General features: G+C 44.2%; 1 protein-coding gene across 1 annotated transcript in view; it reads right to left on the bottom strand.

The window, feature by feature from the left end:
- zgc:171844 (uncharacterized protein LOC100151763 homolog) overlaps window positions 1–21,739 on the bottom strand; it is a 61,853-nt gene extending 40,114 nt beyond the window's left edge. Inside the window, exons 1-2 of the mRNA XM_041217426.1 lie at window positions 21,601–21,739; window positions 20,622–20,742 (exon numbers count right to left, since the gene is read on the bottom strand). Coding sequence (XP_041073360.1) covers window positions 20,622–20,742; window positions 21,601–21,739 — 260 coding nt within the window. The remainder of the gene's footprint in view (window positions 1–20,621; window positions 20,743–21,600) is intronic.
- Between the last annotated feature and the right edge of the window lie 2,535 nt (window positions 21,740–24,274).

The raw sequence follows: 24,274 nt of genomic DNA, 5'->3' as shown, positions 1-24,274 counted from the left end.
CAACAGCTATCCAGCTCAATAGCTATCTCTAGCTCTCTCTACCTCAACAGCTACCCATACTAACTCTAATACACCCTTTTTTCCTTTCACCTCAGTCCCATTGTTTTCACACCCCTCTGAAACTCAAACCCTTCCAAAGATAAGATCTTCCATGTTTCCATCTTGTCTTTGCTTTTGGGTCAATAAAAATATAATATCCCCACTACGATTTACCTATGGACTCCTACAAGATGCAAACATTTTCCTTTCTTCCTCTGACTCTCCTTTGAAATTCAAACAACCTCTCAACTTATCTAAAAATGCAAATGTGAGATCTAACCTATTTACTTGTACCTCAAACTTAACACCTTTAACCCTTTCATGTTTCCAAACGCCCAGGCAGCCTGATGCCCATCATCTTCTTGCCCAGCTTAATTAAATCAGACACACACACAGAGACACCCAGCATTCTTTACATAATAACACAATATTCCCAAAAGTACTTTTTAAAATGCGCCCTTTTTCACAACCCCTTTGGAGCGGTAGTGTTCTGCTTAACTGTGCTTGTGAGTTGGTGATGGAGTGCATACTTGGGAATTCAGGGGGAATGGAATCCCAGCGACGAGGTTGAAACCCTGTGAGGTGAGCCATTGTTGATGCCGTCCAACTTGGAGTGACCTTTGGAGAGAATTCCCAGTTTAGATCTTTGAAGGTAAAGACTGGAATGCCTCATGGGAGAAACAAAGTTTCAGTGAGATTGGTTGACTCAGTATTACTAACGCCTGTGTCAGCTGTTAAGAAATCCATGGACTCTGTCTTGGTTACATCGGCCATTTATTGTGTAGTGTGGTGTGTTCAACCATAGTTGTTAATTCACATACTTACCCTGAATGTTAGAGTGTATGAAGTATAAGGCAGATATTGTAAATTGTTTTATCTTTCTGACGTTATATAGTAAAGTTTATTTTTGTTTCTTCAAAACCCCACAGAATCTGGTGGCTTTATTCACTTAGTAAGTGTCTTGAATCTCAAAATTTGTCCACTTTAAACAAAACATTAATGGTCCCTAACTGGGTCTTACTAAAAACTTGGGGGCTTGACTCAGGATCATAACAAGGTGTCACTATGCTCATCTTATTTTTTTCATCCTATGAAATAAGGTATAGATACCCGATAGCATTCAAAAATATTCTGTGCACCAGCAATAAAATCTATGGCCTATCTTGCTAGACGCCAGGGTTTTCACAAAGTGTGACTTTGTGATTTTGTATTATTTCATCCACATGAAGGTGACAGAAACTATAAAAGACAATTACAGTATTTATATGTATATATAATACAATATTATATAGTATTATACAGTAATTATACGGCAATTGTGTTACTGTATTCCCAGGCATGGAGTAGTATGCATAGTACAATATGAAATATGGCAATCATAGAAGAAACGAACATTGCAGATATCTTGAAGAATATTGACATGCACTTACATTCAGTCACAAATCTAATAAAACATTTATCTGACAGATACATTCACTGGATATTAGAAAACATTTGAAACCAGTAACCATGCCAATAGTGTAACATCACACTGTAGATTGTAATAAACTCGAGGCTTTTCAAATTATGACAGTGCTCATCTAAATAGTACTAATTCTGCGCAATTCTATTTCACCTTGCTCTTTACTAACCTGACAGAATCTGTCTCTAACAATCATTATAATTGGAAAACATGGTATGAATTTCATTTAATGTTATTTCAATATTATTCCAGTTACCACAAAATTATCAGCACAGACAAATTATGTGGAATATTGGGTTTCTGTCCGAGAACATCATGCAAGGTCTGTGCACTAACAGCCCTCCCCCTCAGCCTATAGAATCAGATAGAACAGGAAACACACTGTGCAGCACTTTGAAACAGCTATCCAATTTGTCTCACTCCCTGCTTTTATCCATAGCATTACAAATGTTTCCTTTTGAAAGCTACTGTTGAATATGTTTCTATCATCCTTTCACCTAGTGTAATCAATGTGTTAATAACTTGCTGCATAAATTATGTTCTGGTTATTTCTGGTTATTCATTTCTGTTCTGGTTACTGTTGTATGTTGATTGTGACTGATTGAGGAATGAATGCTAAGACATTAGTACATCTAAACAATAGCTCTTTATTGGATATAACAGAATGATGTACATACATACAGGAACATACTTGACTGGGTGAATGTCTAAGCTAAAAGGATTCTCCCTCTCAACTCTTGGTCATATGTCTCTTACATCATCATGTTTCCACAGCCCCACATTAACTCTTTCAACCCTAAAACTCCAGTTATTTTGTCAATTACCTTAAATCTGTGCCCTCTGGTTACCAATTCACTCAACTGTGAAGTTTTATGCTGAGCTGTGATGCAGTGTGATAGCACACTGGTCCCCATTTACACCCTTCACATTTGGAGTTCAATATCTGACACAGTTTATCACATGAAAACAGATCTCCTCACTTTTGAGATGTTCATGCTGAGATTTCGCACTGTAACTTAGCTCAGCATTTCCACTTATTAAGCATCACTCTCATCCCACTCCCCAGACATCCCACTGCCCAATCACAGCGGAGCTTTTCCCATTAATACAACTGAACAATTGTCAGAAAAAGAAACTAGAATAATTCTCATCTCCTTTTTGCCAGTTCCCATCTTCTCTCCTATTGTTAATCATTGATACAAAAATAGTATTTGCAGAATTAAAAGAAAAATAAATACATGTATTTTCATGTTTGAAGTAGCAAACAAATATGGAGTGGGCCAGCAGCAAAGGGATTGGGAAATTGAGTTAAGTTAACAATTCTTTCGAGATATATACAGAGATAATAAAACCAGAGGACAACATGTGAACAATGAAATGAATGATCATCCATCACGGTTAAACATTATGAATGAGTACATAACAATTTAGGAACAAAGATAAAAACAAAAAAACTGCGGATGCTGGAAATCCAAAACAAAAACAGAATTACCTGGAAAAACTCAGCAGGTCTGGCAGCATCGGCGGAGAAGAAAAGAGTTGACGTTTCGAGTCCTCATGACCCTTCGACAGAACTTGCGAGTTCCACGCAAGTTCTGTCGAAGGGTCATGAGGACTCGAAACGTCAACTCTTTTCTTCTCCGCCGATGCTGCCAGACCTGCTGAGTTTTTCCAGGTAATTCTGTTTTTGTTTTACAATTTAGGAACATATAGGACATAGGAGCAGTAGGCCATTCAGCCCTTTGAGTTTCTCCAACACTCAATAAAATCATGGCTGATCTGGTCATGCCTCAACTCCACCTTCCTGTCTGACCCCACATAACCTTTGACTCCCTTGTTTATCAAAAATCTGTCTAACTCTGCCTTGATTAAATTCAATGACCCGACCTTCGCTGCTTTCAAGAGAAGACAATTCCACTGATTCATGACCCTTTGAGAGAAGAAATTTCTCCACCACCTGAAAAGGGAGACCTCTTATTCTTAAACTGTGTCCACTAGTTCTAGTCGCCCCCACAAGGTGAAACATCCTCCTGGTGTCCACACTGTCAAGTCCCCTCAGGATGTATATGTTTCTACAAAATCACCTCTCGTTCTTATAAATTCCAAAGGGTATAGGCCCAACCTGTTCAATCTTTCTTCATAGGCTAAGCCCTTGATTCCAGGAATGAGTCATGAACCTTCTTTGAACTGCTTCTAATGCAATTATATCTTTTTTTCAAATGGAACCAAAACTGTACACGGTGCTCCAGATGTGGCCTCACCAAAGCCCTGTACAGCTGCAGTGAAACTTCCTGACTTTTATGTTCTATTCTCATTGCAATAAACTCCAACATTCCGAACCACTGCTGCAGCTACAAACTAACAATCTGTGATATTGTCTCTGAAGAAGCTGAGAATCTGCAGCCAGTAACTCACCCCAATTCCCCAAAGCCTCTCCACCATCTACATAATGTAACCTCTTGATAACGTGCAGAGGAAAAGCAATGGGTGATTAACCCATGCCAGTTTACTAGGTGGGCAGCACACCAACCTCATCTTACAGAGTCGTTTCACTGACTTCAGTATCATTGCATGATCGCAGTCCCCAGCTCAGATACTGACACTGCACAGAATTTAGATTCTGTACAGAGGCAAGATCTATACGTGGTGATCGATCTCCATGGTCAGAAAGCCTGGTCAGAAAGGGACTGCTCAGATTGTCTTCTCTCTCCTCCTGTTACCCCATCTCACCCTCCTGCTCCTCAGCTGCTCGCTGGATAGCTGGTACTAAGAGCAGCACCCTCTTAATGCCAAGGTTTTGGAGCATGCAGCGGACTGCATCAAACTGTGACACCCGCTCGGTGCTGCAGTCCGGGTAGGGTGAGCAGCTCGGTATGTCAATGGCACTTAAAAATCTCCGAGGCACAGAAATGCCTCAGGGAGATGAAGAGTTTTGAACATTAAAAATAAAGATTTCTGAAATGTTAAAATAACATAAAAATGTTATAATGTGTCGCATGAGCAGGGACATGTTATTGATTAAATTTAAACATTTTTATTTGATTTTTATTTGCTGTTGGAAACCCCATCCTGCCCATCGCCTGTTAGGTTGGACGGGCAGTGAAAACTTTCTCTCAGTTATCTTTTCAATGGCCTTAACAGGCCTTTTACTCATTGGTGAGCGCTCTGCTCACTCCAGCACGCGCCCGCTGACTGAGATATCACGCGAGTGTGTAATGACGCTGCTCACTCCAGCATGCGCCCACTGACTGAGATATCGCGCGAGTGTGTAATGACGCTGCTCACTCCAGCACACGCCCGCTGACTGAGATATCACGCGAGTGTGTAATGACGCTGCTCACTCCAGCACGCGCCCACTGACTGAGATATCACGCGAGTGTGTAATGACGCTGCTCACTCCAGCACGCACCCGCTGACGGAGATATCACGCGAGTGTGTAATGACGCTGCTCACTACAGCACGCGCCCGCTGACTGAGATATCATGCGAGTGTGTAATGACGCTGCTCACTCCAGCACGCGCCCACTGAGATATCACGCGCATGTGTAATGACGCTGCTCACTCCAGCACGCGCCCATTGACTGAGATATCACGCGAGTGTGTAATGACGTTGCTCACTCCAGCACGCGCCCACTGACTGAGATATCACGCGAGTGTGTAATGACGCTGCTCACTCCAGCACGCACCCGCTGACGGAGATATCACGCGAGTGTGTAATGACGCTGCTCACTACAGCACGCGCCCGCTGACTGAGATATCATGCGAGTGTGTAATGACGCTGCTCACTCCAGCACGCGCCCACTGAGATATCACGTGCGTGTGTAATGACGCTGCTCACTCCAGCACGCGCCCATTGACTGAGATATCACGCGAGTGTGTAATGACGCTGCTCACTCCAGCACACGCCCACTGACTGAGATATCACGCGAGTGTGTAATGATGCTGCTCACTCCAGCACGCGCCCACTGACTGAGATATCACGCGAGTGTGTAATGACGCTGCTCACTCCAGCACGCGCCCACTGACTGAGATATCACGCGAGTGTGTAATGACGCTGCTCACTCCAGCACGCACCCGCTGACGGAGATATCACGCGAGTGTGTAATGACGCTGCTCACTCCAGCACGCACCCGCTGACGGAGATATCACGCGAGTGTGTAATGACGCTGCTCACTACAGCACGCGCCCGCTGACTGAGATATCATGCGAGTGTGTAATGACGCTGCTCACTCCAGCACGCGCCCACTGAGATATCACGCGCGTGTGTAATGACGCTGCTCACTCCAGCACGCGCCCATTGACTGAGATATCACGCGACTGTGTAATGACGCTGCTCACTCCAGCACGCGCCCACTGACTGAGATATCACGCGAGTGTGTAATGACGCTGCTCACTCCAGCACGCGCCCACTGACTGAGATATCACGCGAGTGTGTAATGACGCTGCTCACTCCAGCACGCGCCCGCTGACTGAGATATCACGCGAGTGTGTAATGACGCTGCTCACTCCAGCACGCGCCCACTGACTGAGATATCACGCGAGTGTGTAATGACGCTGCTCACTCCAGCACGCGCCCGCTGACTGAGATATCACGCGAGTGTATAATGACGCTGCTCACTCCAGCACGCGCCCACTGACTGAGATATCACGCGAGTGTGTAATGACGCTGCTCACTCCAGCACGCGCCCACTGACTGAGATATCACGCGAGTGTGTAATGACGCTGCTCACTCCAGCACGCGCCCACTGACTGAGATATCACGCGAGTGTGTAATGACGCTGCTCACTCCAGCACGCGCCCACTGACTGAGATATCACGCGAGTGTGTAATGACGCTGCTCACTCCAGCACGCGCCCGCTGACTGAGATATCACGCGAGTGTGTAATGACGCTGCTCACTCCAGCACGCGCCCACTGACTGAGATATCACGCGAGTGTGTAATGACGCTGCTCACTCCAGCACGCGCCCGCTGACTGAGATATCACGCGAGTGTATAATGACGCTGCTCACTCCAGCACGCGCCCACTGACTGAGATATCACGCGAGTGTGTAATGACGCTGCTCACTCCAGCACGCGCCCACTGACTGAGATATCACGCGAGTGTGTAATGACGCTGCTCACTCCAGCACGCGCCCACTGAGATATCACACGCGTGTGTAATGACGCTGCTCACTCCAGCACACGCCCATTGACTGAGATATCACGCGAGTGTGTAATGACGCTGCTCACTCCAGCACGTGCCCACTGACTGAGATATCACGCGAGTGTGTAATGACGCTGCTCACTCCAGCACGCGCCCACTGACTGAGATATCATGCGAGTGTGTAATGACGCTGTTCACTCCAGCACGCGCCCACTGACTGAGATGTCGCACGAGTGTGTAATGACGCTGCTCACTCCAGCACGCGCCCACTGACTGAGATGTCGCGCGAGTGTGTAATGACGCTGCTCACTCCAGCACGCGCCCACTGACTAAGATGTCGCGCGAGTGTGTAATGACGCTGCTCACTCCAGCACGCGCCCACTGACTGAGATATCAGGCGTGTGTAATGACGCTGCTCACTCCAGCACGCGCCCACTGACTGAGATATCACGCGAGTGTGTAATGATGCTGCTCACTCCAGCACGCGCCCACTGACTGAGATATCACGCGAGTGTGTAATGACGCTGCTCACTCCAGCATGCGCCCACTGACTGAGACATCGCGTGAGTGTGTAATGACACTGGGACACTGGCCCAACATCATCGTGCGTCATTTTACACTCGATCAGTTCGGGCACACGCCCACCTGCCAAGCTAAACATTCTCCCCGTTGTGTGCGCCAGCAATGCCTTCATTGTACACACACCACACTCATGTGTCAGTTACTGCTGGAGTCATTACCGTGTGTCAATGGATAGACCTTGTTACCACCCTTTACTCTACTGACTCAGATACAGCTGTCACAGAATGAAGGCATTACGACTGCTGCCAGGATAATTTACCGCCTGTGGTCACACACCAGCTGGACAGAGCGTGGAATTCCTGCAGAGCTGTGTGTGGGCTGGCAATGGCCCCCCGAGCCATGGGGAAGCCTGTATTCCTAGAAAAGTAAAGTGCTCACCCTGCCTGCTTCTTCCTGGAAAGAGAGTGAAATGTAGTTCTCTCTCACTGAGCAGAGAGCTTCAGGGACCTCCCCTACACAACAGTGGAGAGTAAATATCACCAGCCCCAGCCCAGAAGAAGAAAGACATAACAGATCATCACCACAATCACTGCCAATGTGCTCCTTGACCCACTCCGAAGTTACAGTTTCTCCTGTAACAAGTGGCAAATTTCAGTGTGGATAACCTTACTAAAGGACGTATGCCTCGCACATTGTTCCTAAGATTCAAGTACAATTGCTGCACAAACACCCTGGGTGGGTGTGGCCTCCTGCTGAGAGCACGTACCTCTCCTCCACCTCTCTCTGCTAGCAGCTTGTCCTGCTCTGCATAACTTCTGTTCATTCTCCAAGTCATGCTGTATTACAAGGGGAGATGCCTACTAGTGCACCCATGCCTGGGGGTAACTGGTTTGTGTGGAAGCATTGACGTCAGCAAAATCTCTTTCTGCGCCAATCACACCACTCCCTGTAAACCTTTGCAACAACAGATGTAGAAATCCTTGTAGAATCGAAGCAGCAGCAAGAAGAAACCAGCCGGCTACTAATGTGTAACTAGTGGGTGGTTCCTTTGACTAGCACCTGTGGAAATGTCCTTCATGCTACATGCTCAGCTGTACAAGGTTGAGAGAAGAATTGGCTAGAGCATTGAGCTCCATAATGACATCTCTGATGTTAAATCCATGTTGTGCATTATCTGACATCATGATCTCCCTGCTCTACATACTTCTGACAAATCTTTACTGCCGGCTCACTAACACTCTCACCATTACAGTGTCTGATGTAGTTCATTTGTAAAATGTGCTTGCACGCCCTGGAGGTCATTCTGTAGCTCTGAGGGCACAAAACACTCATGCAAATAATCCCTATTTCTTGCCCATTGACTGCTTTCCAGGTTACAATTTCAAGAGCATCTACATGGCCATCTCCATGTGATCACTATTTATATATGAGCCTTGACATTAATTACCAGGGAGTTAATGATTTCAAGTTGTACTTAACATTCAGGCAGATAACTGAAGACAAAGCCTTCTTGTCAACTCCTTAGTTTAAATGAATTACCATCAAGAATGAAACAATTCCAAATTACATTGATCGACTACAGTCACTGCAATTCTACTGCCAGAAAGACAGACTATTCCGACAGATTGATCGAGAGTTCCTGCAGCACCTTCAACAAATCAATCTCCACTTGCAGAAAGCTGAAACATGGCAATTAATCATGGAGAATCATGGGAGAAGTGTCAAAATTTTGTGCAGTGACCATGACTCAAAGAGCTTCATCTGAAAATTAGCGTAAAGCTCAGCCCATTATCCACTCAATGATGGTCAGTTGACCATGGCAGAGTGTAACAAAATGAAGAGGATGTAACTACTCATTTGTGACAGAGAATTATTCAAGATCATGGTATCATAGAATGATACAACACACAAGGAGGCCATGTGTCTGTTCATTTTTATCAATCCAAGATTTCCTGAAGTCTATTCCCAGCCTCTTCACTGTTTCCTACATTTAAGTTTCTTGTCATCTGTGAAGTTAAAAGTATGCCTCATACACTCATGCCCAGGCTGTTAATATATAGCCATGTGGACATTGCAAAAATGTTATTCCTGGTGCCTAAAATGACAGGTGCAGGCATGCTTACAATCTCTCATTTAGTTTCAGTTATCTGTTTGAAAACTAGCAACAACTTGCATTTATATAAGAGCCATAAGACATAGGAGCAGAAATTAGGCCATTCGGCTCATCGAGTCTGCTCCGCCATTCAATCATGGCTGATAGGTTTCTCAACCCCATTCTCCCGCCTTCTCCCCGTAACCTTTGATCCTCTTACCAATCAAGAACCTATCTATCTCGTTCTTAAATACACTCAATGACCTGGCCTCCACAGCCTTCTGTGGCAATGAATTCCATAGATTCACCACTCTCTGGCTAAAGAAGTTTCTCCTCATCTCTGTTCTAAAAGGTCTTCCCTTTACTCAGAGGCTGTGCCCTCGGGTCCTAGTCTCTCCTACTAATGGAAACATCTTCCCCTCGTCCAGGCCTTTCAGTATTCTGTAAGTTTCAATCAGATCCCCCCTCATCCTTCTAAACTCCATTGAGTATAGACCCAGAGTCCTCAAACGTTCCTCATATGTTAAGCCTTTCATTCCTGGGATCATTCTCATGAACCTCCTCTGGACCCTCTCCAGGGACAGCACATCCTTCCTGAGATACGGGGCCCAAAATTGCTCACAATATTCTAAATGTGGTCTGACCAGAGCCTTATAAACCCTCAGCAGCACATCCCTGCTTTTATATTCTAGTCCTCTCGAAATAAATGCCAACATTGCATTTGCCTTCCTAACTACCAACTCAACCTGCAAGTTAACTTTAAGAGAATCCTGGACTAGGACTCCCAAGTCCCTTTGCACTCCAGATTTCTGCATTTTCTCCCCATTTAGAAAATAGTCTATGCCTCTATTCTTCCTACCAAAGTGCAAGACCTCACACTTCCCCATGTTGTATTCCATCTGCCACTTCTTTGCCCATTCTCCTAACCTGTCCAAATCCTTCTGCAGCCTCCCCGCCTCCTCAATATTACCTGTCCCTCAACCTATCTTTGTATCATCTGCAAACTTAGCCAGGATGCCCTCAGTTCCTTCATCTAGATCATTAATGTATAAAGTGAAAAGTTGTGGTCCCAACACTGACCCCTGTGGAACTCCACTAGTCACCGGCCGCCATCCTGAGAAGGACCCCCTTATCCCCACTCTCTGCCTCTTGCCAGAGAGCCAATCTTCTATCCATGCTAGTACCTTGCCTTTAACACCATGGGCTTTTATCTTACTGAGCAGCCTCCTGTGTGGCACCTTGTCAAAGGCCTTCTGGAAGTCCAAGTAGATAACATCCATTGGCTCTCCTTTGTTTAACCTACTCATTACTTCCTCAAAGAATTCTAACAGATTTGTCAGGCATGACCTCCCCTTGATGAAACCATGCTGACTTTGCCCGATTTTACCATGCACTTCCAAGTATTCTGAAATCTCATCCTTAATAACAGACTCTAAGATCTTACCAATGACCGAGGTCAAGCTAATTGGACTGTAATTTCCCGTCTTTTGCCTCACTCCCTTCTTAAACAGAGGGGTTACATTAGCGGTTTTCCAGTCGTCTGGGACCCTCCCTGACTCTAGTGATTCCTGAAAGACCATCACTAACGCCTCCACTATTTCTTCAGCTATCTCCTTCAGAACTCTAGGGTGTAATCAATCTGTTCCAGGTTATTTATCCACCTTCAGACCTTTCAGTTTTCCTAGTACCTTCTCCTTGGTAATGGCCACCATATTCACCTCTGCCCCCCGACACTCTTGTACTTTGGGGATGTTACTCGTGTCTTCCACCGTGAAGACTGACGCAAAGTACCTATTCAGTTCCTCCGCCATTTCTTTGTTCCCCACTACTTCTTCTCCAGTATCATTTTCCAGCGGCCCAATGTCCACTTTTGCCTCTCTCTTACCCTTTATATATCTAAAAAAACTCTTGCAATCTTCTTTTATATTACTGGCTAGTTTACCCTCAGATTTAATCTTCTCCCTCCTTCTTTCTTTTTTAGTTTTCCTCTGTTGGTCTTTGTAGGCTTCCCAATCCCCTGGTTTCCCACTGCTCTTCACCGCATTGTATGCTTTCTCTTTAGCTTTTATGCTGTCCCTGACTTCCCTTGTCAGCCACTGTTGTCTCGTCCTCCCTTTAGTATGTTTCTTCTTCCTAGGGATGAATTTTTGCTGTGTCTCCCAAATTATTCCCAGAAACTCCTGCCATTGCTGTTCCACTGTCTTTCCTGCTAGGCTTATCTCCCAGTCAATTCTGGCCAGCTCCTCCCTCATGCCTCTGTAGTTGCTTTTATTCAACTGTAATACCGTTACATCAGATTCCAGCTTTTTCCTCTCAAATTGCAGGGTAAATTCTATCATATTATGGTCACTTCCTCCTAAGGGTTCCTTCACCTTAAGCTCCCTTATCAAATCTGCCTCATTACACATCACTAAATCTAGAATTGCCTGTTCCCTAGTGGAATCCACCACAAGCTGCTCCAAAAAGCCATCTCGTAGACATTCCACAAATTCCTTTTCTTGGGATCCACTACCAACCTGATTTTCCCAGTCTACCTGCATATTGAAATTCCCCGTGATCACTGTAACCTTGCCTTTCTTACACACCTTTTCTATCTCCTGGTGTATCTTGTGCCCCACATCTGACTACTGTTCGGAGGCCTGTACATAACTCCCATTATGGTTTTTTTACCTTTGCGGTTCCTCAACTCTACCCACACAGATTCTACATCATCTGACCCTACATCATATAGCTCCTTTAACATAGATAAACATCCCAGGAGCTTCACACAGGCATTATCCGATAGAATATAATTGGCACTGAACCAGAGAAGGAGCCATTAGAACAGGTAACCAAAGGTTTGTTCAAAGAAGTTAGCTTTAAGGAGCATCTTAAACAGAACAGAGAGCTGGAGAGGCAGAAATGTTTAGGGAGGGAATTCCAGAGACATTTAATGTGACAGACAAGCTGTGCACAGGTAAACAGAGTGATTGATCTGATAATTAAGAGATGATAAGATGGGGAAAGCAGTACCTGCCAGATCTGTCTGGAGAATATAATTGATTAAAAATGACATACTTGCATGTTATGAAAAGAGCTCAGGCTTACTGAAAAAAAACTTGCTCCACAAAGAAAAAGATCTTTGTTCTGAGATACAAGAAACTGTCGGGACCAGAAACAACTAAACAGGAGCTCCTGATGTTCCAGTTCCTTTGTTATGACACTTGTCAAAGTTACTACAGTTAGACAGAACTCCATGGAGCCTGCATGTTGCAGATTTTAAAGGAATTAATTATAAGCACTCTAGAAAAAGACTAATGATTTGCTATTTTGGTCTCAGAAAACAGTTTCCTTGCCAATGAAATGTAAGCACTGTATTGCTATTCACTTGCTTTGTGTCAAAGAGCACATTCCTCTTTCATTTTAATGAGCAATGATTTCTTGTAAAGCTCATTTCTGCCTATTTATTTTGCTATGTTATCTGTTTGGCACTGCTTTGATTAGGAGTGAACAGACGGGACATTGCTATTTATGTACGATATAGTCAGGAATATAATCAGTCAGGAATGTAAGAATAATCAGCTAAAAGGGTGACAGCAAATGTATTTCCAGTTTGATTAAAATATAAAACTTTTGGAGGTCACAAGGCCTATAGAGAATTAGATGGGTACTCAAAAAATGGCAAATGTAAGGTTTAAATGTTCATTTAAATTAAAAGCTGTTGCACTGTTGTGTAACACTAAGACCAGCTAAATGTATTTGGTTGGAAGATCTGCAAATTACCAAACTATTAGCAACATTACATTCAATTATTTAGTGTTTAGCAATTGAATACTTTGCTTAATAAATTTGAGAGGACATTTTCAGCCTTTATACATCTTTGTTATCTTTCCGTAATGAATTGATCAGATGGTTAAAAACACTTCTGCGTGAGCTCCTTCTCATGTGCACAGACGTAAGATAACAAAGATATATAAAAGGGTGAAAGTACCAACAAACCCTGGCTTGGATAAATCAATAAAGTGTAAAGAACCTATCCTCATTCAAAACTGCAATTGTGTTTAGTTTGTGTATCATATTAATGCACTGACAAAGGAGACCAGGAGCATGAAGATCCTTCTTGACAAGTGTGAGTTTACAATCCTTTGCATTTTGTTTTCGTTTCGAGGGTTTCAGCAGAGGCTTTGGCCTTTCACCCTTTGGTATTTCGCGTTCAACCATGGATGTTTCCCCTTTCTGGTTGGGGCTCGATTGCCTAACCAAGGAAACTAAGATGGCTGCAACAAGTAACCTAGTCCCAAACCAGGAGGGGTGTAGCACCATTAGGGTGGTGGTGAAAAATCCTGAAGGAGGTACACCAATTGACCACACCTTCTTTGTCAAGTCTGTCCTTTTGGGATTCTGCAGATTCAAAGCTACAGACATCTACTGCCTGCAGGACTTCCCCAGTACAGTTCCCCAGTGCAACCTTCAAATGAACCTCAAGGCCATCGCTGCATGTATGAAATTTCACATGTTTGAGGATGGAAAGAAACCTGGCATAGCTGAAAATCCTCACAGCAAAGCCGCTGTTTACACTGCTGTCACAATGGAACAGTGTTGTGACTGTCCATCTTTCCTGCCCACATATTCCTGCTGCAGATGTGCTCACTTTCCTAGCCAGGTGTGTTGAGGTGGTTGGGAACTGCACGGAGGTCAAGGCACCTTTGGGATTTGAACCAGGAAATAGCAGGGCAAGGTGACCTTAATGGTGGACGGCAAGGGAACCATCCTCCACACTCCTTCCAGCTTCACTTTTGGAGGAAGTCGGGGCTATTTAGTTACACTGGGCTGCCCAGGGATTGTTGTACCCACAGTAAACCTGACTACTTTGCAGCAGCATCATTTGCAAGAACTGCAAGCAGGAAGGACATCAGACAAAGGACTACAACCTGTGTGGTGGGGCAAGACACCTTCACAAGACCTGCCCAAAAGGCTGCCTCCGTTACACACTGGCAATGAAAACCAAACAGGGGCTTGTGAACACAACGCCAAACCTGGTTACTGCGAAGGAGACTTGGAATCATCCACCAACCAACCCCCCAATGAGAAGAATTGGACAAGAATGGACCAAGGAGGTGGTAAAGGGTGTGACAGCTGATTGCCAAACACCAACACTTTCCCCACGTTTCCAACGTTTCAGCAACCAAATCAATGGAGGAGGAACCAGCAGAGAGACAACGGGCTGAGTGGCAGCTGTTGGAAGAGATAACGACAAGAAAGGACCAAGACATGACACCCACCCGAAATGGATGACAGTGACTACTGCATTTCAGATTAGGAGGGATAAGGAGGAGCAGCAAAAGAAGTGGAAAAGCACTAGGGAGCCGGAAGAGAAGAAACCTGAGCTTCAAAATAGTGGAGACAACAAAGGGGCCAGTGCATCCCAGCTCAGGGAAGCCCGGAGCAGCAACATCCTCAAGGAGGAGCAGAATGGAAAGACTCTTCACTTGAGGAAAGCCCAAACTTCACCGCTTGCTTGACTCCCCCGATGTCAGCCAGGCAGAAGAGCACTAGCTGGGCAGACCAGGATGGCTTTCTCAGCCTGACAACAGTGAAACTGTTTGCAGAAATACTCATGCTTAAACCGTATATTGTCCCTTGGCCACTATGTCCAACTCAGTTTACTGAAACATTGCATTTTCAATAAATATCCATACAAAACATTCCGTACGAGGGCCAAACCAATCCTCACTATCGCTTCATATGCCACATCTAAACTGCATAACCTTATGATGGGAACAAGCAGATAGCATTCTGCCACAGCCAACAGTTTCAGGGTGCTATGGTGGCCCACAGTGGCTCATATGTAATGAAGGAAACAGGTAGCATTGCATCTGATATATTACCAGGTCGGTCAGAATTTACCCCAGAAAATTCTAATTAATCAGTTCTAGAGACAAGAATCATCAGAAGCCACCAGGACACTGAATGATCCACCAATGGTGAATATAGAAAAAGATATTTTCAGTTCCAACTTCAATTCAATCAAGGCATCTGATTTTATGGGACATCTTCTGGTGTCAGGACAAATAACAAGGTTTTTAACTTTAATACTGGCAAACGTGCAAACAGTTGAAGGAGACCTGACTTGATGTCAGATATGAAAGGGTGTTGCTGAACAACTGCGAATTTTTCTCAGAAGATTTCCTCACAAGTGACATATTTATGCCACAATGAAGCGGAGTTTTAATTTTTGCTTTTTATGATTATTACAGTAATAAAGCAGTGAACACTTAAATATATCCATAATGGCAATATCAGCATTTGTTTCAACCTCATCACAACATGTACTTAATTTACTGTAAAGGCTCCAAGACATCCAGTGGTTTTGAAAGGCGCTATATAAATAAAGTCTTTCTTTCCCATGAGCTAAAAACTTTAAAAACAATACTTTCACCGAGACCAATTCCCTGGAGCTGTCTGCAATGTAGCTGTTAAACTCCAGTTTAAAATGTCTATATTTTGCCCTCTTTCAGTTGGGAACTAATTGATTTAAAATTCCCCATTAGTTCCTGACTCCTCATATGGATAGAAGGACATTATCACTACAAATCCACCAGAAGGGCCAGAAGTTAGTAGATACACTGGCTCCTACGTCCTGAGCTGTGAACTTCATTGAGTCTTGTATGGGGTGGAGATTTCACCCTAACCAAAATCAGTGGTAGTGGACCATTAAAGCCAGTGGCCATCAGACCTTGGCAGATGGGGGTCACGCAACTGGAGACATCGTTTTATTCATTCATGGGATGTGGGCTTTGCTGGCTGGGACAGCATTTGTTGTCCATCCCTAATTACCTTTGAGAAGGTGGTGGTGAGCTGCCTTCTTGAACTGCTGCAGTCCATGTGGTGTAGGTACACCCACAGTGCTGTTAGGGAGGGAGTTGCAGGATTTTGACCCAGTGACAGTGAAGGAACAGCGATATATTTCCAAGTCAGGATGGTGAGTGACTTGGAGGGAAACTTGCAGGTGGTGGTGTTCCCATGTGTCTGCTGCCCTTGTCCTTCTAGATGGTAACGGTTGTGGGTTTGGAAGGTGCTGTCTAAGGAGCCTTGGTGAATTCCTGCAGTGCATCTTGTAGATGGTACACACTGCTGCTACTGTGCGTCGGTAATGGAGGGAGTGATTCTTTATGGATGGGGTGCCAATCAAGCGGAATGCTTTGTCCTGGATGGTGTCGAGCTTCTTGAATGTTGTGGGACCTGCACTCATCCAGGCAAGTGGGGAGTATTCCATCACAGTCCTGACTTGTGCCTTGTAGATGGAGGACAGGATTTGGGGAGTCAGGAGGCGAGTTACTCACTGCAGGATTTCTAGCCTCTGACCTGCTCTTGTAGCCACAGTATTTATATGGCTAGTCCAGTTCAGTTTCTGGTCAATGGTAATCCCCAGGATGTTGATAGTGGGGGTTTCAGTGATGGTAATGCCATTGAATGTCAAGGGGCAATGGTTAGATTCCCTCTTGTTGATGGTCATTGCCTGACACATGTGTGGCGTGAATGTTACTTTCCATTTGTCAACCCAAGCTTGGATATTGTCCAGGTGTTGCTGCATTTGGACATGGACTGTTTCAGTATCTGAGGAGTTGCGAATGGTGAACATTGTGTAATCATCAGCAAACAACCCCACTTCTGACCTTAAGATGGAAGGAAGGTCATTGATGAAGCAGCTGAAGATGGTTGGGCCGAGGACACTACCCCAAGGAACTCCTGCTGAAATGTCCTGGGGCTGAGGTAATTGACCTCCAACAACCAAAAACATCTTCTTTTGTGCTAGGTGTAACTCTAAACAGCGGAGATTTTTCTCTAATTTCCATTGACTCCAGTTTTGCTAGGGCTCCTTGATGCCACACTTGGTCAAAGGCTGCCTTGATGTCAAGGGCAGTCACTCTCGCCTCACCTCAGGAGTTCAGCTCTTTTGTCCATGTTTGAAACAAGGCTGTAATGAGGTCAGGAGCTGAGTGGCCCTGGCGGAAGCCAAACTGGGCATCAGTGAGCAGGTTATTGCTAAGCAAGTGCCGCTTGAAAGCACTGTTGACCACTTCAATTACTTTGCTGATGATTGAGAATAGGCTGATAGGTGGTAATTGGCCGGGTTGCATTTGTCCTGCTTTTTGTGTACTCGACATACCTGGGAAATTTTCCACTTAACCGGGTAGATGCCAGTGTTGTAGCTGTACTGGAACAGCTTGGCTAGGGGCATGGCAAGTTCTAGAGCACAATCTTCAGTACTATTGCTAGAGTAACATAGCCTTTGCACTATCTGGTGCCTTCAGCTGTTTCTTGATGTCACGTGGAATTAATCAAATTGGCTGAAGACTGGCATCTATGATGCTGGGAACCTCTGGAGGAGGCCGAGATGGATCATCCACCTGGCATTTCTGGCTGAAGATTGTAGCAAATGCTTCAGCCTTATCTTTTGCACTGATGTGCTGGGCTCCTCCATCATTGAGGATGGGGATATTTGTAGAGCCTCCTCCTCCAGTGAGTTGTTTAATTGCCAACCGCCATTCACAACTGGATGTAGCAAGACTGCAGAGCTTAGATCTGATCCATTGGTTGTGGGATCGCTTAGCTCTATCTATCACTTGCTGCTTATGCTGTTTGGCACGCAAATAGTCCTGTGTTATAGCTTCACCAGGTTGACCCCTCATTTTTAGGTATGCCTGGTGCTGCTCCTGGCATGCCCTCCTGCACTCTTCATTAAACCAGGGTTGATCCCCTGGCTTGATGGTAATGGCAGAGTGGGGGATATGCTGGGCCATGAGGTTACAGATTGTGTTCGAGTACAATCCTGCTGCTGATGGCCCACAGCACCTCATGGATGCCCAGTCTTGAGTTGCCAGATCTGTTTGAAATCTATTCCATCTAGCATGGTGGTAGTGCCACACAACACGATGGAGGGTATCCTCAATGTGAAGGTAGGGCTTCATCTCCACAATAACTGTGCAGTGGTCACTCCTACTGACACTGTCATGGACAGATGCATCTGTGCCAGGCAGGTTGGTGGAGATGGGGTCAAGTATGTTTTTCCCTCTTGTTGGTTCCCTCACCACCTGCCGCAGACCCAGTCTAGCAGCTATGTCCTTTAGGACCAGGCCAGCTCGTTCAGTAGCGGTGCTACTGAGCCACTCTTAGTGATGGACATTGAAGTCCCCACCCAGAGTACATTCTGTGCCCTTGCCACCCTCAGTGCTTCCTCCAAGTGACGTTCAACATGGAGGAGCACAGATTCATCAGCTGAGGGCGGGGGGTACGTGGTAATCAGCAGGAGGTTTCCTTGCGCATGTTTGACCTGATGCCATGAGACTTCAGTCGATGTTGAGGACTCCCAGGGCAACTCCCTCCCGACTGTATAACCACTGTGCCGCCACCTCTGCTGGGTGTGTCCTGCTGGTGGGACAGGACATATCCAGGGATGGTGATGGTGGAATTTAGGACATTATCTGTAAGGTAGGTATGATTCTGTGAGGATGACTATGTCAGTCTGTTGTTCGACTAGTCTGTGGGACAGCTCTCCCAATTTTGGCACGAGCCCCCAGTTGTTATTAAGGAGGACTTTGCAGGGTCGACAGGGCTGAGCTTGCTGTTGTCGTTTCTGGTGCCTAGGTCAATGACGGGTGGTCTGTCCGGTTTCATTCCTTTTTTGAGTGGCTTGATACAACTGAGCGGCTTGCTAGGCCATTTCAGAGGGCATTTAACAGTCAACCACATGGCTGTGGCTCTGGAGTTAAGCGTAGACCAGACCACCCAAAAAAGACATTTGGGAACGAGATGGGTTTTTACAACAACTGATAATGGTTTGATGGTCATCATTAGACTTTTAATTCCAGATTTTTACTGAATTCAAATTCCACCATCTGCCATGACAGGATTCGAACCCAAGTTCCCAGAGCATTACTCTGGGTCTCTGAATTACTTGTCCACCAACAATACCACTACACCATCACCTCGCCTCTAGCCATGAGTCATAGCCTGGGACCCTCAACAATCAAAAGCAACTAAATTCCTGTAACGGTCCCTTACAAAGAGGAGTGGAGAGAGAGCATATAATTCTGATCTTTCTGAGAAATGCCCAGCACCATGCCCAAGCCCAATGGCAGGGATGGATTTTACAATGGCTCCTTGGGGTAGTATTCCCAGAAGAACCCCTGGTGGTACTGGTCAACCACCACTACTAGCGTAATGAGGCAAGAAGTCCCTAATCCCAGAAGTTAGCTGAGAGCAGCAGAGGAGGCTCCTGACACTTATATTGAAATAAGTCTCCTGTGAAACTTCAGCCGTAGAATCTGTAATAAAGGTTGACATTAAGTTGCAGAGATATTTAGTGCACAATTGATTCAAAATAACATTTTGAAATTTGATCTTTCAGATTGAAGGATGAATCCTTGAATATTCTCCACTGTACCAAATAGCACCTATGTTACATTGTGCAGGTGAAAGCACACCCAATCATTTTATTGTAGAGTCAAGGGTGAATGTCCTTGAATGGAACATAGTGTTAGCAACAGAACAATGTAACACACGTACAAACTGAAGGAATATTCTAACTGTACACAGTGCTCCTTGTACATTGCTAAAAACTCCAAGGCTCTACCTGGGGTCAGTTGTTTTAATCCAAGGCAATAATGCTTCAAAAAACTAATTGAAATGAATGCTGTGTTGACAGTAGAAATGTTTTGCAAAGGCCATTTCCAAAGTTATATTAATCAAATATATTCCCTAAAGTACATGTACCTTCCTCAAAACAGGCTTTTCATGAACCTGGCAGAGAATAAACCAACATAATTTACAATGGACAAGCAATTAGGTTATTCAATTCAAAGCATTTCTCGTTTTCCCTCCAAAATTTAGTGTATTCCCATCTTTATCCACCTGTCCCATTTGCTGTGACACACTGTTGTTTGGATCGACATTCCCAATGCCTCAGTTGAGCTAGCAGCCAGAAGATAGATGGAACCGGGCCTTTGCCAATGTTTCTAAGGCAATTAAGGTGTATGAAGTGCCTGTTTGTATAATTTATACTCATTATATACTTATGCAGCTAATGGAGTCAAATAGCCCCTGTTAGTAGCTGAATTACATGGTTTATAATGACATAACTGGATAGAACAAGTCCCACTGGTATAAGGTTTTATGCAGTGGATTTTGTGAGATGTTGTTCAGAATGAGTCAATGGACAGAAAGGAAACTACTTCATACAATGTGAATAAAAGACATCATTATCTTGGCACGACTACAATCAAAGATGGAGGAGACCATACATCATTCCACAGCTCACTGGAGCATCAATGATGCACAATTTATATAAGGCCATAATAAGAAAGGAAAACTCTTACACTTACATGTACCGGAGTTCAGATTCTCTTCTAACCAGGATATCTCTTATCCTTTCAATTTTAAAAAGTTCATCTTCAATGTCATCCACTGTTATGGTAGAATCAGCCATTGATACAACATCTATCTCTGCAATGCAAATAAAGGCATTAGTGATGAATGATTTACACGTTTGAATTACAGGGTTTTCTAGAAATAACTACTCCATTATTTTTTAATTCAGATTTTTGGAAAAAGAACTATTGTATAACACAGACAAAATAGGAAATGATATTCCACTTCGCTGGGGGAAGGGGAGAGGTCGAGTGGAAGGTAGAAACATTTGGTTTCTATGTATTTTCCTATCAATGGCCTTAAGTAATTAGTGGTAAGCATTCTAAATGCTTCATTAAACCATTCCATCACTGAAATTAAAAGCACAAATGATTCATCCATTGTTTCAAAATATAAACCCTGAGATATTAATAGCTAACATTCACTGATATTGATGACACTTTGAACATTTTCAACAAGCTAAATATTCAGGAGAATCACACAAAATGGCAAATTGCCCTTTATATTGTATTCATGTTTCCTAAATGTTCTGTACAGTGGATAATGGTCACAATATACTGATTAAATGAATAAAACCATAAGAAAGAGATCAAACTTTGAGTTGTGGTGTTAGCATTCGATCAGACACTTGATTCAATGATCAAACAAATGGCAGCTGTTTCAATCACTTACTATGACGACTTACAAATATATTTGGGAGAGGATTGAGGTGTCCCACAGTGTTCTGGAACTGTTCCTATTCATGGTGTACATCAAGAATTTGGAATATAGTCTTAGAGGGAGTGACGTCCAAGTCTGCAGTTTCACCTGATCCCATCTCTGTAACATCAAGCCCTCCGACTACCACCCCACTAACCCCGGAATGCTCCTTTCTTTAGCCTCTGGCTTCTTTTACATCCCCTCTCCCTTTGCCTCCGCCATTGGTAGCTGTACCTTTAGCTGCCTCAACATCAAGCTCCAGAATTCCCTTCCTAAATCCTTCCATTTCTCCATCAGTCTTGTCACATGTAAGGTACTCCTTAAAGTTCATCTCTTTGACCAAGCTTTTCCTCAACACTTTCAATATCAACATCTATGGCTCAGCGTCCGTTCTCTCCTCCGTAAATCATTAGAGGAAACTTTTCTACATTAAAATTCAAGTTGATGTTACAGATATCACTTGTGTTGACACAAACACCTCTATGGATTGGCTGGACGATTTCCAGGTATAATTTCTATTAAAAAAAGGTACTTCTGGGACAGATAATAACAGCTATTCCAGGTTTTGACACTACTGTTAAATTCCTCAGTACTGAGCATGGCTGGCTGAGTGGATCCTAAATCTAAACAGCGAGTTGATAAACATTAACCTGCGGAGTCACAGTTAGACGCTTTTAAAAAAATTACATCGTCACTCTCTTCATTAGCAACAATGTCTAGAGTGCTTTTGACTGGAACATTCTGCAACTTAAGGACCAAATATTTTTTGAAACTGAACACCATAAATTTCAGCAAGGTTTTTAAATTTAGTCCTGGAATCCTGCGTGCAGGTGGTTAACTTTTAAAAGTGAAGCATATATGACTGTTTATGTTATTCACTCCTGTAAGTTATCAAATATTTGACAATACTAATTATTCTTCATGTTCTAAGGTAAATTTTTCCTTCACTTACATTTCTACTAGGAGGCACTTTGATGACTGCTGCTTCTATTCTAAGAAGTCACTGGATTGTGATATCTGTATCAAGCTCATCACTAGTTGGGTTGCAGTCCCCTTTGGAAAAGTTCATTTATATTCCAAGTTATTCAATTAGAAATTCTTAAATTAAATCATGTAGGTGCTTTTAAACTACTTTAAAAAAATACGTCCCTAATTAATTTACCTTGTAACTAACTGAGAATGTGTGTTGTAATAAGACTAGTCATTTAAACTGTGAACCAAACTTAAGATTGTCACTTTCCTGTTAGTCTGCTGGGGCATGCCTTGTAGGTCAGAGACTCCTTGATGAAATGGACAAGTTCAAGCAGTGTGCCACATAATGATTTCCCCACGTGCCACAACATCTCAGTGCATGACATTGTAGCTCTGCCGTTAGACTTGTCTCACCAAGACGTGATTTTAAGATATAAAGAAATTATAAGATATCAGGAATCAGAATCTTTCCATTTTGATTTTGGGGTGTAATTCATTAACGTTTCAGAAAGAAAAGTGCCAGAAGTTGCACTTTATATATTACATTTCACAAAGACCAAGATCAAAAGCATTTCACAGCCAATGAAGTCCTTTCAAAGTGTAGTCACAATTGTGTTGTAGAAAACACAGCCGCCAATTCACCCAAAGCAATGAAATAATGACCAACCTGTTCAAAGAACAAAGAAAAGTACAGCACAGGAACAGGACCTCCGCCCTCCAAGCCTGCGCCGATCATGTTGCCTGTCAAACTAAAACATTTTGCACTTCCGGGGTCCGTATCCCTCTATTCCCATCCTATTCATGTGGTGGTTAAGCTGCCTCTTAAACACCACTGTCGTACCTGCTTCCAACACCTCCTCTGGCAGCGAATTCCAGACACTCACTACCCTCTGTGTAAAAAACTTGCTCCGCTCATCTCCTCTATCGTTTTCTCCTCTCACCTTAAACCTATGTCCCCGAGTAATTGACTCTTCCACCCTGGGAAAAAGCTTCTGACTATCTACTCTGTCCATGCCACTCATCATTTTGTAAACTTCTATCAAGTCACCCCTCAATCTCTGTCGCTCTAGTGAGAACAATCCGAGTTTCTCCAACCTCTCCTCATAGCTAATAACCTCCAGAGCAGGCAGCATCCTGGTAAACCTCCTCTGCACCCTCTCCAATGCCTCCATATCCTCCTGGTAATGTGGCGACCAGAATTGCATGCAATATTCCAAGTGTGGCCTAACCAAAGTTCTATACAGCTACAGCATGACTTCCCAGCTTTTATACTCAATAGCCCTGCCAATGAAGGCAAGCATGTCATATGCCTTCCTGACTACCTTATCCACCTGTGTTGCCACTTTCAGTGACCTGTGGACCTGTACACCCAGATCCATCTGCTTGTCAAGGTACTTAAGTGTTCTGCCATTTGCTGTATAATTCCTGCCTGTATTAGACCTTCCAAAATGCATTACCTCGCATTTTTCCGGATTAAACTCCATCTGCCATTTCTCCGCCCAAGTCTCCAACCGATCTATATCCCGTTGTATCCTTTGACAATCCTCTTCACTATCTGCAACTCCTCCAACCTTACTAATTAGCCCAGTTACATTTTCCTCCAAATCATTTACGTATACTACAAACAGCAAAGGTCCCAGCACTGATCCCTGTGGAACGCCACTAGTCACAGCTCTCCATTCAGAAAAGCACCCTTCCACTGCTACCCTCTGTCTTCTATGACCAAGCCAATCTTGCCAGCTCACCTCCTGTGGACTACAAAGGGAAAATAGCCTGCACCTGCTCTCACCCACTGCACCCACCCTCACATGCTGCACCCACTCTCACCCACCCTACCCACTGCACCCACTGTCGCTCCCCACCCTACTGACTTCTCCTACTGCACCACCCTCACCCACTGCATCCACTCTCACCCACCCTACCCACTGCACCCACT

Source organism: Carcharodon carcharias, chromosome 22 (genome assembly GCF_017639515.1).
Source record: "Carcharodon carcharias isolate sCarCar2 chromosome 22, sCarCar2.pri, whole genome shotgun sequence".
Taxonomy (NCBI): domain Eukaryota; kingdom Metazoa; phylum Chordata; class Chondrichthyes; order Lamniformes; family Lamnidae; genus Carcharodon; species Carcharodon carcharias.
The sequence above is the reverse complement of the archived record's forward strand: the minus strand, read 5'-3'. Positions and strand labels throughout refer to the sequence as shown.